At 33.9% G+C, this 14688-nt stretch overlaps 1 protein-coding gene across 1 annotated transcript in view; it reads left to right on the forward strand.

Moving 5' to 3' along the window:
• The window catches only part of LOC150109336 (high affinity cationic amino acid transporter 1-like), a 219679-nt gene that overhangs the window by 17914 nt on the left and 187077 nt on the right, over nt 1–14688 (forward strand). The window contains exon 3 of the mRNA XM_090402146.1: nt 1092–1220. Coding sequence (XP_090258272.1) covers nt 1092–1220 — 129 coding nt within the window. The remainder of the gene's footprint in view (nt 1–1091; nt 1221–14688) is intronic.

Raw genomic sequence — 14688 nt, forward strand, 5'->3', positions numbered from 1 at the left:
GTTAGTGAGTCACTGACTACTCTTATTTCAAGACTTGGGACTAAAATTTGGCTAGTTGTAACTTCAGTTCTAAGTTGAATATTATTGATCCATCACTTTGATTCAACAGGGTACAACCTTTCAAATTTGAAGCATTAAATCAAATGAATAATAATAAAAGAAAAACACTTAGAAAGCATTCACAAATTATCCATTCTTCTCCTTTGCAGACATCTGTACAGGTTGCATAATTTAACCAATTTCAACCCAAGTTGGAATATAGCTTACATGTTGAAGAAGAAGAAGGTCCACAAAGAAATTCAGCCCATTTGAGCTAAAATGAAGGAGTTAGGGAGGTTTATCTGCAGACAATTTTGCAGTTCACATCATTTTTTTTTAAATTAATACTAAAAGATGGTATGTTATTTTTGCTCCTATGAAAATGAAAATTTCAGCCTAATTGGACAAAAATGAAAGGAGAAATGTAAGGGATAGGGATCACTTCTTTGGAAAGCACCTCTATGTGTCACAAGCTAATTTTAACCAAATCTGGAATCTGGCTGTTTGAAGGAAAGAATTTCATGGGGTTACTTCCCCCTCCCCCTTCTCCCTGCAAAAGATATCTACAGGTTGCATTGTTCAGTTTTTGACAAAATTTGTAATGTATTTGTTTCCCTGACAGTTGATGTACAGTAGAACCAAATTGGAATGCAGGGTTGTAAATAAGAAAGTAAAATGCCAGAGACACTGCTATATGATGGCATATAGCAGTGTCTCTGGCATTTTACTTTTCAGCTAATTTCAACCATTTAGTGACTATTTTACCCATTTCATCTAAAAAAAGAAGTGATATCACATAAAAAAAAGTCATTATGTAATAAAAAGTAATCGAAGTACTGAGGAAGCAGGAGGTTGGCAATTTAGAAACTACTTGGCTGATATTGCTTTAATTGTTGAGGATATAGATTCCCCTCTGAAAACTTCTGATTAAAAATAATGCCAATAAACTAAACTGTAGACATTTCCTCCTTTTTTTTCATTTTCATTTATATATATTGTGTGTTTTTAATAATTCTGTACAGAATTTAAGTTCCTATTTTTCTTATTTTAAGGATTGTGCTACGCAGAATTTGGATCTCGTGTGCCAAAAGCAGGGTCTGCTTATGTATATAGTTATGTAACGGTAGGAGAGCTGATTGCTTTCATAATTGGTTGGAATCTAATTTTAGAATATGTAATAGGTAAGTATAAAAGTCATATATATATATATATATATATATATTTATTTATTAATTGGAATACATCAGGACTTGAACATTTTGGCCCAGTTAAGTGGCTGCTCTAATTATGCAAAGTTTCATGTTAATAGTTAACAGAACCGAACAAGAAATCATTTATTCAAATTAATTAAAGTAGTGAAATATGTACGTATTTAAATTTTCCTCATTGTCAATATCAATAGAGAACCTTTAATATAATTCCATTAAAACAAAATACATAATACATTAGAAAATCTGTTGCCTTAAAATCATTATGATCCAGCTTCTTAGCTAGCTGGCTCCTCTGATTTCTTTTTTATTATTGGACTACTGACACACTTCCCATCCAGTTATAATGGAGATCCACTGATTTAGGGCATCCTCAGTGTCCAGATCAGTAAACCTTCATGCTTTCATTTTTGGGATGTTCCATCTTTTCCATGGAGTTTCCATTCTTCTTGCAGTTTATATTATTGTTTTATCAAGTGTAATCATAGATTTTGTTACTCCAGTTATCTCAGCCAGATGAAGATGACTGGAATTGGGTAATTGGCCTTTAATTTGGTCTAGTAAGGCAATTTTTTTGACTAGTGATAAATCTTTACATGGTATTTTGGTAAGGGTCCAAAAATTTTATAAAATTAAAATTAAGCACAAAATTATCAATAAACAGAACACTGAAAAATCGCTACACTTTTCTGATTAGGCATTGGCTCAGTATGAAAGGTGACACAAGTACACTCAACTAATGCTAGTTAGAAACTGTTCCCCCTCAGAGGGTAATACACTGTATAAGCTGAGTTGGTGAGAGGAATGATGAGTCATTTATCACCGAAAACACATGGAGAACAAAGCTGATGAGTCATTTATAAGCTGTGGTTTGATGCAATATGACCTGTGCCAATAAACCTTAAACCAACTAATCATTTGCAAGCAACTACCTCAGAGGGATAATTTTGAGTGCTACATGTCCTGTTCCAAATAAGCAAAGAAATCTCTGGCAGTTTGCTCGATTTGTTTTAGTTCTTTAAGATTTGTCTGAAATAAATAGCTATCCCAATTAACCGATACCCCAATTAACAGGATTCTACTCTATATGATTTCATTGGCCTATGAGACCTCCACCTGGCTCTGACTTATTGGAGACGTGAAGCGTCTTAAAGTAATGTTTGTCCTGGAATCCTACTCTAGAAACCAATGTAGTTCTTAACCCCCCCCCTCACCTTAACCCATAGTATTAATGCGCTTAAGTTTACAGCCATCATGCATGGGATTTGAACAAAAGCAACAAGTTCATTTTATGTTTTATTATGTTATTGAAACAAATAGTAGATTTGTTCTAATATACTAATTATTTTTTCTCTCCCAAAAAACCTTTCTCTGAATGTGAACAGTACTTAAGAATATCTACTTGGCAACTTAAATGCTGATCTCCTAACCATTAACTTCCCAAACGGCCAGGACGTCTATAGATGTCCAGCTAAATCTGGATATGATTCAGCCCACCTGTTGAAAGAACAGGGATAAGAAGTGCAATTTGACAGTCATGTCCGTTACAAGGTGTAATAAACCCTCACGCTGAAGAGAACGGTTAATCGGATTATCTCAATGTTCGTAGCTGCCTCTCAGTTGCCTATAACAAGAAACACACTTCCTTGTTCTATGCTGGGTAACTGGATTTTAGTTATATAGGATAGACTAAAAATAGAGAAATTATTTATATTTTTGTTTTTTCTTTTTATTGCACAATACAATTTTAATGTCTGGACAAAATAAAGATCTTGCATAATTTCTTCATTTAAATACTGCCTTACCTTGGAGAACTAATTTTTAATTTTTTTGCGCTAATTATTTTCTAATCACTTACTAGACAAAACATTTTTCTTTGTTCTCGAAGAAATTAATTCACGATAATTATTTGAAATGTTTTTTTAAAAAAAGAAAAGAAAACCGGCTGCTGACGTTCCAAATTATATTATTTTTATTTTTGTACAAAATGAAATCGAATAATACTTCACAGATTTCCTTTAGGATATGCTTGAGCAACTTTGCTTTATAGAGAATAACATGAAATTCTTTAATCATATCACTAGATTTTTTCTTTATATTATATAGTAATCTACTGTTCTTTGTACTTTCACTTTCTTGGTTTCCTTGTATAATTGGTCATTACAAAATGAAATTAATAGTTATGAGAAGGGTCAAAGCTGTATAACTGAGAGGAGACCTCCACATAGCCTTTAAAGGAATGCAGAGAACCAACCAGGGCTTCTGACCTAATGTCCATTCCTCACCTTCTCATGGTGCACCCTGTTGGTTATCTACCTGGATACTGAACGAACAAGGATGGGCTGGCAATTTGGGATTTAGCCGACCAAATTGTATTCTTATTGGCTTAAACCAATATAGAAAATGATGGTACAACATGACAAAATTTCATGTCGGTTAAAAAAGGCCCCCGTTGTTTTCGCCAGGGAACCAGGGCGAACAGTGAAAAGTCAGCTACTGGAACAAATCTGAAAACACACCCCAACTCAACATCACCAGAGTTAAAGATCGGTACTATCAACATAAGAAGCCTGAATGGCAAAGAAATGGTGCTAGCTGAGGAATTAGATAAGTACCAGATCGATATAATAGGGATGACTTAAACAAAAAAGACAAAAACTGGTGAGATCTTTCTGAGCAATAAATACAAAATATTATATACAGGAAATGACAATCAAGGAATAGAAGGAGTAGCCATAATATTCAACACAAAATATGAGACTAATCGTCTTGAATGGCAGGCAGTCTCAAGTAGAGTGATCGGCAAATATGAGAATGGGGAACTGGACAATGAGACTTATTTGTGCCTATTGTCCCACAGAAAGTTCTACTAAGGTAGAAGTGGAGGAATTTTTTGATGCTATAGAAAAAGCAAAGAGCTGACACAATGAAAAAGGAAAAGTTGTTCCTTGTTGGGGATCTGAATAGCAGAGTAGGAAATGATTGTCAGACATACAAAAATATTTTGGGAAAATTTGGAGAAAAGAGCAAAGCTAATAATAATGGAAAATATCTGTTGGATTTCTGCTCAGGACATGGACTGGTTATTACTAACACCATGTTCTAACATAAAAATGTGCACAAGGAGAGAAGAGGCTAGGAATAAGAACAGTCTCATTGACTATGTTATTGTTGATAGTGATGTTTTCTCCCTGGTGCAGGACACTAGAGTGTACAGAGGATTTGAAATTGGAAGCGATCACTATTTAGTCTTGAGCAGGATAAAATTGAATTTCAAATTGAAAAGAATAACATGTAAGAAAGTTTTAAAGCGAATGAAAGTTGAGCAGCTCTCAGATGTGAACTGTAGACTAACATATACAAAGAGTATTGAAGAAAAAACGAAAGAGTTTGAGAACAGGAACCAAAACCTTGGAGATTCAGTGAGAAGCCTTGAAGAAAATTCTGATTGATTCAGCAAGAGAGGCATGTGGTGAGGTTGTCTGCATGGATAGAAAAATCAGGACTCCATGGTGGACACAGGTAGTTAAAGAGGCAGTGAAGGAAAAGAAGAAATCATATCAAAAGTGCCTGGCAAATCAGTCAACTTTTGCTCTTAGAGAATACAGAGACAAATGTAAGAAAGCTAAACAGTGTGTAAAACTAGCTAAACAAAAGTCATGGGAGGACTTTGGCAAGAACATAGAAAATGAATACCAAGAAGGTGGTAAGATATTCTGGAGGTTGTTGAAGAAGCTTAGAAATGGAGGAAAGAGTGCTGTAAAAGGAGTTAGAGATGATAAAGGTGACATGAAAAGAGGAGAAAAAGATATCCTTGAAGTATAGTGTAATTACTTCGAAAAATTGCTAAATGAAACAAGCAGTGATAGCACAGCAGTAAAAAACACTCAACAGGCATACAGTCAGGATTACATATCCATTCTTGAAGTAGAAAAAGCCATCAAAGGCTTGAAATATGGAAAGGCAGCAGGAGTAGATGATATTCGATCAGAAATGCTGAAGTACGGTGGTATAAAAGTTTTACAGCAGCTGCACTACATAGTTCAGAAAGCCTGGACAGAGGGACGAATTCCTGATGATTGGAGTAGAACTCTAATAGTGCCCATATAAAAAAAGGGAAATAAAACTGAATGTGAGAATTACAGAGGTATTTCCCTACTGAGTGTTTCTGGCAAGATCTATGGAAGTATACTTGAGAAACGGTTGAGAAGAATTGTGGAAGAAAAAATTGACAAATAGTTGAGAAAGCATGGGAATATAACAAAGATCTGTATTTAAGTTTTATCGATCTGGAAAAGGCATATGACAAAGTGCCAAGAGAGAAGTTATTCAATACGCTACAGTTATATGGTGTCAATGGGGCATTATATCAAGCAATACTTAGTCTGTATTTGAGTTGTAAGTCGGCAGTTAGAATTGAAGGATGTACTGGAAGATGGTTTAATGTTAAATCTGGTGTGAGACAAGGATGTACATCATCCACTCTGTTATTCATTATCTATATGGATCATATTATGAAGGAAAGTGGTATTAAAAATGATATCAGAATTGGAGATGTTAATGTCAGCTCTTTGCTTTATGCGGACGATGTTATACTTCTGAATAAATCTGCTGCAAGTTTGCAAGATTCCCTGACTAAATTGAATAACTGTTGTAATAGATATGGTATGAAGGTCAGCATTAAAAAGACAAAGACAATGAAAATAGGTAGAATTTCTCTCTTATTCCATATGAATAAATTCATATGGAATAAGAGAGAAATTAGTTGGAACACTAAATTAGCTGTATACAAGGCAGTGTTCAAACCAGTTTTAACTTATGGATCAGAGAGCTGGGTCAGAAGTAAAACACTTAACAAAAGACTAGAGACTGCAGATATGGGAGTCCTGAGAAAGTTTAGTGGCGTGAACAGATGGCATCAATGGCAATATCGTATAAAAAATGAGGATATTAGGAAAGAACTTGACATTGTCAGCATCCAGGAATGCGTTAGCAGAGCTAATCTCAGGTGGTATGGTCACTTAAACAGATTGGGCGAGGAAAGATTAGCAAAACAAGTGTTCTCTTCCAGGTTGGCAGGAAAACGACTCAGAGGAAGACCAAGATATAGATGGATTGATACAGTACAATGTGCCTTAGACGATAGAAATATAAGATCTGATAATGATAATATTGGAGTCGTGACAAGTAATAGACTGATTTGTATAAAAATTGTAGATAGGAAGTTAGTAATTATGTAAATTTTTCATGTAGTACTATCATATCCTGTACACCTCTTGGGGGTACATGTTAGGAATTTGATGGCGATGATGATTTAAATTTATATGTAGATATTTTCTGAATAATTCAGATATTTTATTCTTCACTTTTTAAAGTAAGCGATGCATTTGCTTATTTTTATCATTCAAAATATGTATATCAAATGCGAAATTTCATTTCCTTTTACAATAGAATTGAACTTTATTTCGCCTCTGATAGTTTAACCCCTCCCCCCATTGCATCGCTATCGCACACCCGAAATTATGAAACGGGGGGGGGGAACCCCTTTTTTCAAAGTTCAAGTCATCAGAATTCAAGGAGAACTGGCCTACCAGTCTGGAACATGGGGAGTTGGGCGTAGCCCCCCTAGTTAATAAATAAAATATATAAATAATAACGTGAACATTTTCACCTTACTCAACATTGATGTGATATGGGTTCCAAATTTCTTGTTTTAGAGATATATATATTACAAAGTTTTGTAATAAAAATTTCTGCTACAATGAAGTTTAACAGAATCAACAATATTATTACTACCTTATACTTTACACAATAGATGTAAAGACAGGGGGACACAAAGGTCACTCAGCAACAGTTAATCCACTAATGGCTATAGAATAGCCGTAACGAGGTTAACGACGGAGGAAAGTAATGACATGATAAAAGGCAGAATGCCGACGAAGTTTTGATCCATGAAAAAAGCTAGGGAGAGCTGACTATTTCATCCACACCAGCCGATTGGGAGGTTAATAGGGGTTGTGGAATCTTCTTAATTTTGTTCCTAATAAAATTTAGTTCTGTCTTTTTATTTCTCACAAAAAAAAGTAAACTTGTTCATTTCTTTGAATATTGAAATTTCTTCACAATAAAAAATTCTTTCCCTTGAGATGATTATTTTTTTTTTTAACAAAATTATTACATTGATCACTTCTACAGCATTAGAAAATTTTTCTTGATCAGTAATTTGTATGTACAAATCTTCCCAATCATATACTGTTTTTGTATCTCAGAAGTGTTGTCTCTAAACGTTACCTAAAAACATTTAGACAGTATAGAGAAGAATGTTGCCAGTGTTATGCTCCCCCCCCCCCTGCATTTACCACTGGTTCACCCTATTTTTTTTTTTTTTTCCTTTACAGCTCAGTTTCTTTATTTTTCTCCTTATGTGTTAAGCTCATTTGTGTCATGAGCAGTTAATGGCATCACAAAATCTCATCAATGCTGTGATGGGGTTAATCCTATCTACATAATGTGCTATGTCTGTCAACTGGATATATTCTCTGGTTATGTTGTTTATTATTTTAACGGTATAACAGAACACAGAAACTAAGTAAATAATTAATTTATTGACTTGATGCTGATATTTCGCTGGTATTATAACCAGCATCTTCAGAGCACAAAAACACTGTTTGTCACAATACGCGAGACTAAAACAACATGGTGTACTTAACCAAAATTGTAGCAGCAACACAAAGACTAGAGTCCTGATTTTGGTGCCCTCTATCTGAAAAAAAAAAAAAAAAACCACGCTATCATATATTACTAGAGTCCTAGAAAAGTGCTAGTTTTTTCTTAATATGACTGTCTCCCAGATCTTCGGCAAGTTAATACAGCCATATTTTTTTTTTTTTTTTTTTTTTTTTTTTTTTTTTTTTTTTTCAGATAGAGGGCACCAAAATCAGGACTCTAGTCTTTGTGTTGCTGCTACAATTTTGGTTAAGTACACCATGTTGTTTTAGTCTCGCGTATTGTGACAAACAGTGTTTTTGTGCTCTGAAGATGCTGGTTATAATACCAGCGAAATATCAGCATCAAGTCAATAAATTAATTATTTACTTAGTTTCTGTGTTCTGTTATACCGTTAAAATAATAAACAACATGTTCGACGAACACATAAGTCTGTCCACACGTTTATTCTCTGGTTAGTTTGTGGGATGAAAACCCAGGTCTGTAGGAGAAAAAACTTGTCACCTCCATACAAGACTGGTTAACTGACCTTCATTTTTCATGGAGAATCTTCCTTGTAAAGATTCTCCATGACCTTTATGAGATTCAGACCTAGGGCTTTCAAACCAGAGGACATTGTTATTACTAACAGAGCTGGGTAGGCACCTTTTTTTTGCCGTATACATATTTTGCAGAAATTATGGGTACAGTTGACCATTATGGTCAATCAACTGTACCCATAATTTCTACTTACTCTATAAATCTATTAGAACTTGGGGAACAACTGGCTGCCATTGATTTGCAGTTTAACTCTGTACTCATCAAACTAACTTTTCTCCATTTTCATTATTTCCATCTGTTTATCCCCATCCATTGGAATAGTTCTCTTCATCTGTATTTCCAGAAATTGCAGTCTGTATCATGGAAGTTGCTACATTTCCATAATGACAAAAAAAAAAGGTGGCGGGTATGTTTTGTTTTCAAGTATAGAAAACCAAATGTGTTACTTTTTTTTTTTAGCCATTATCTACAGAAGTGTTTCAGAAATTTCTTTCATTTACAGAAGTTGTGTTTTTTCCCAGTCTTTTGTAAATTGAACATCTGTTACTGATATATCCAACAGACACATTATTTTTTTTGTGATATTTCCTCAACTATGTACCTTCATGTAAACTGTCACATGGTTGCTCAATACAGTGATAAACATCATTGAATTTCAAGATGTTTTCAAAATGGATAATACTAATTGCACCAGCTACAAGAAATAGTGAAAACAAATCATGATACTCTTTTTATTAGAAAATTGAAATGCACCAATCTAAAATCAGCAGTCCATTGTGAGGTGCCTTTACCGTTTCTAATTATTATTTAATTAGAGTGTCTCTCTCTTTCTCACACACAACATGTGTGTGTGTGTGTGTGTGTGTGTGTGTGTGTGTGTGTGTGTGTGTGTGTGTGTGTGTGTGTGTGTATAGATAGATAGATAGATACAGGCATCCCTTGCTTAACGTGGTTTTGCTTAATGTGGGATTTGATTAACGTGGCAAAATTAATTGCAGCAATCCCTTGATATATGCGGCAAGAGTTTTGATTAATGCACCTTTAACCCTGTGGAGCTCGCAGCTGATCTGACAGATACATGCAAAATGTTTAATTTAATATAAATATTCTTACACAATTCAGTGTATAGCTTGGAGGTTATGAGTAGCTGTGCATTCTTATGTTATGAGTGGCACTGTTTTTTGCTGTCAGTTTGGTTTAACACATGCTATGCAAAGGTATGTGATATTTGACAGTAAATTGTATCTGAGAGATACTGCAACCTCCGATGTCAGTATAGTACGTTTTTTTTTTATTCGTTCTTTGTTCAGTAATTTCTAGATTGTAACCGAAAATAAACCATCGTGTATCACTGAAATAGAGAGTCAAAGGCATATTTATCATAGATGTCCTCTAGGAGATGTGCTTTACATTATGGAAAATACTAAGGAAAGTGATCTGGAGTTTACTCCATCTTTACTCTGAGTTGCCCATAAGGTTTTATGCTTCCATCCGCCAAAACTTTTAATTTCTATATATTCGGCACAAAACTCTTGTAGTAGTTTCTATATTCGACTATGAAATAATGTTAGATTCAATATCCACTTAATTTGTACCATTATATATTATATTTATATTTTTTCTTTATGTTTTATTGCTTGTTTGCCGAGGTCTGGAGAGTCATTTTGATGTCATGCCGATAAGAAAAAAACTAAAACTGTTCAAACGACTCTTGATAACTTCTTTTGATAAAAAAAAATTGCAGTAAATAATGTAGGTACAAGTATTTATTAAACATTTACTTTGCATTCATTTTTTATCTTTCCTAAAAGAGTACCATATAAAACGAATTATTAATATGGCAATTGATCATGGACAAGTTGTAATTTTTACCATTGATTATTAGATTTGATTTTGATATACTAATAACATCGAGGGATTAATTAACGCATTAATCAAGGGATACCTGTATATTCTTGTGTTAAGCTATGACCTGTCATAGTCAAATAACTTGGCCTCTTTGAAAGCCAAGTTATTTGACTCCTCTAATAAGATGGTTAATCCTATCTTTATGGTGTATTGTTGGCTGTTAATCATCTGCCTTTCTGACCGGCTTGCATTTTTTTCTACAATAAACCGAACTTAGTGATGTTCGAATTGTCCGTCTTCAATAACTCCAATACAAAGTGTAAGGCAGGTTAAATGTTTTGTTTCTCGCTGTATTTCCTCTACATTTTCTGTGGTTGTGGTTTAATACTCTAAACTTAATTTTTCAATTATTCCCATGCAAAAAAAATTAAAAAATTCAAATGCATGAGATCTTGGAGACTTCTGAAGATAAAGTTAAAGCACTCCCTCTGCAATCTACCCATTGTTTAGAAAATGCAGGATGGAAAACTGTTTTCCCATCTTTTCTGTCAATATCTGTATAAAAATAAATAAATAAAAGTTGAATGTAAAGAATTGTATGTTTTAGTTTTAAAATACAAAAATTATTAAATTATTCATATTGTTCATGAAATATACATTTTGAAAGTGTGTATACATAATTTTGAAAAACACAGTATGTATTTTGTGTGTGTACGTGAAAAATTTTGAATTCTTTAGATAAGAAACACAGTGTCTTATAGACGTAGAAAAAAATTAAGAAACTTATGTGAAGAGAATACCATTACCTTAACTTCAGCACTTTCAAGTGACAAAAATGGAACTAGATATATATATTTGGAAATGTAAAATGCAAAAGTGTAGATATTTTTTAAATTTGTGTGAACAGAGTAGGGGGAATCTGAAACTCTATCAAAGTTTCAGAGAGGGAATAAAATCCTGAAAATAGTTTAATTATTTATAAATAATTTTCATACATTGCAGTTAGATAAGTTGTATACATTAGTGTTCTACATCTTTATTTTTATAGATGATTGAATGCATTCTTCTTGAATTAGATAAAAAAAAGTTTCCAAATCATGAAAGTTGCTACATTTCCATAATGACTAAAAGAGATGAGAATTTTTTGTTTTTAAGTAAAGAAAAACCAAATGTGTTACTCTTTTTTTTTTTTGTTTGTTTTTAGTTTTATTCTCAAATCTATTCAGTTGTTCTCTGATTGTAGGATCTGCAACTTTGTAACGTGTTTTGGTACAAGGCATAATAACTTAGAAATTAAGCTAGTCATAAACTGCATGCTGTATTAATTACATTCAAAACTTATAAACTTTCTCATTGCCAGCCTAGTTGGCCAAGTGGATGGATAGCATCTTTTTCTCCAATCAACAGAATGAGCCGTATATGTGTTTATAGTTTTACAACTTTTAGTGGATAGATTCACATAAAGTGAAAATTTGAAAGAATAAGATGCACTCTTACAATTGCTGGCTGAACTACAGTAGTCAGCAGTTGTAAGAGTGCAGAACTACAGATAATTTTTATTTATTCATATGGTTCCCCCCCCATTCCTCTACCATCCCTTAGGACTGGTTGAGCCCTCCTAATGAGGGATTAAGTATGTATTTTATGACTGTAGATCCGTGTGTGTGTTCACAGGCTGGTTTGCCTGTTCTGAGGGATGAAAAACCTGAGTTTCCAAGTGAAAAAACCCTCTACCTCAGTATGAGATTGGCTAACTCATCTTTAGTCGAAAGAGACTAGATAAAGTTTCCTCACATCATGAATGGGAATTGAACTCATTCTGACCAAAGGGCTTTGTCTATATAGAGGCTCTAGTACTGATAATAAGTGAGGTGTTTTGGTTGTCATGTGCATTACTGGCTGGCTCTTTTGGAATGGAAATTAGTCTGATATGATGAGATTTTGAACTGAACATATGATATGTGAACTTCACATAAACATGATTTTAAAATATTACTGCTGCTGGTCACATAATACCTTAATACATATCAATTTCTGTAGAAGTGCTAAAATTTATGTTTTTTTTTTTTTTTTACGTAATGAGTAAACTGAATATGTGTATAATTCATATTTGTTTAATCTAAGCAGACAATTTTTGAATCCTTTTAAATTTGAATTAATTGGGATGCACCACATATTTGCATACTGAAGTTCTTAGGTACAATTTCTTTCACTGCACTACTACCACCACCACCCTGTCTTTCTATATAAACTCATTACAGGCATTCTTCATTCTTTAGAACGGAAGTACACTTGTCAGCTACTTAGCTTTCATTTATTGGTCACAGTGAGCAGACCATTTTCATTTGACAAACCTTGTAGTGCTTAAATTCCAAGCTTTAATAACTTCCATAATCAGTGCTTTAAAACGCTAATCTATTTTCCAGTGGAGTAAGGATAACCAAAACAGTCTTGTCTTATTTGTTACAAAAAAAAAAAAAATCTCACTACACTTTCTCTTACTTGTAATAATACTCAAATCTTTAAGCAAGCTATTTTTTCTTCTTGAGCTGGCTTACATCTCTAGCCTTTCCTGGCACAAACAATCACAATATTTGATGTTCTTTTTTCTCAAGACATTGCTGGCCTGGTTGGCCGAGTGGTTAGCGTATCCGTTCTCCAGCCAAAAGGCTGCGGGTTTGAATCCTGCTGTGGGCATGGATGTTTGTGATTGTCTGTGGAAATACTGTGGTGGTAGTCGGCGGTAGATGGCTAGTATTTTTTGTCTGTAAATTGCATATGTTCTGAAGGCCAATTTGTCTGTATGCAGGATGACTAACCCAAGTTTCCAGGAGAAAAAAAAACACTGCTACCCTTGTATGATATCGGCTAACTCACCTTCAATTGAAAAAACCCATATAAAGTTTCTCCCATCAATTTGTATGATCTGTGTGAATATTATGGGGTGCTAAGGCAGTGGATGTGAAGTCATTAGTTCCTATATACAAGTAGCCCAATCATGAAGTTTATTTCACCTTCAAACTTTGTTTGCTTACACTTGAATAAAGGATGAAACCAATAATATAATTTCTTGGCATCTTTAATTTATAGCTCTATTTGCATAATTGTTCTATAAGGAATCTACTGTTGTATAAAAGCTTTTTTTTCCCCCAAAGTACAGGTAACTCTCAATATGCAAGATTTCGTTATCTGCATTTTTGCATATACATGGTTTCATTATTATAATACATAAGGACTGTCGCTGTTTTTTATCCAAGGTCTGGATATGAAACTGTGCATGTGCCCTGTTTTTCTATTTATATCCACTGTGTTCAGTGTACACAAAATGAACTGGTCTGGTTGGTATTTATCTTTATAAATAATTTTTGTTCTATAAAGAATCTACTGTTGTGTAAAAGCTTTTATTTTATTTTTTCCTCAACGTATAGGTAACTCTCATTATACATGATTTCATGATGACAAAAGTAACTAAGAGTGAAAAGAAGAATGTGAATAAAGACCATTTGAAGAAAAGGCCTAGGAAATCCCCTTCTTCAGATGAATTTGGAAGTTTGAATCAGTTTGATAGAGGTGAATGCAGCACTTTGACATTTAAAAGGGCCACGGGACTGAGTAATTTTGTGTTGATAATGGCTGAAACAATTTATAAGAGCACACTCAATCGTCCATGAATCTCAGTGTGATGAGGGTAATGAAATCTCGATGTTGTGCAATTGAGAAAATGGTAAGGATGCTGGCTATATATGTATCCAGCATCAGAACATGCCTTTGTCTGGAGCAGTCATATGAGAGAAGGTGAAAGATTTGGTGAGTCTGCAGCTACAGATCACGTTGCCACTGAAGAATTTAATGAATTTCTCTTCAAAGCAAAGATGTAGAAGGAGGAGGTTGCACACTGAGAGGTTACAATCAGAAGTGAAAATCAGGTTTCAGTGGAGGGACTCTTGAAAAAGTAGCCTTCAGCCTCCTAGGAGTTTTCAACTTCAGTATACCAACTAAAGAAAGAGTGATTAAAGATGTGGTTACAATATTTTAATCATAAAAATAAAGAACTACTTTAATAGTTACTCGTTTTATATGTACCAAATATTTTATTTACTACTGTTATACCATATGTATGAAAAATAGGTGCATTTTTGATTAAATGAATCTTGAAAGATCAGAATCTTGCTTTGCTTGGGAACGCAATATGTATCATCCAATATATAAGGCCTCCCATTTTATGCATTTTTGATGTATGCAATATTGTGAAGATGCCTTTGATACGTTCATTGCCTCAGCTATGTTCACTGAGTTTAGCAAGAGGGATTTTGTACTATGTAGTGTA

Source organism: Typopeltis vanoorti, chromosome 2, assembly GCF_054136105.1.
Source record: "Typopeltis vanoorti isolate ZY-2024b chromosome 2, IOZ_Tvanoo_1.0, whole genome shotgun sequence".
NCBI lineage: Eukaryota > Metazoa > Arthropoda > Arachnida > Uropygi > Thelyphonidae > Typopeltis > Typopeltis vanoorti.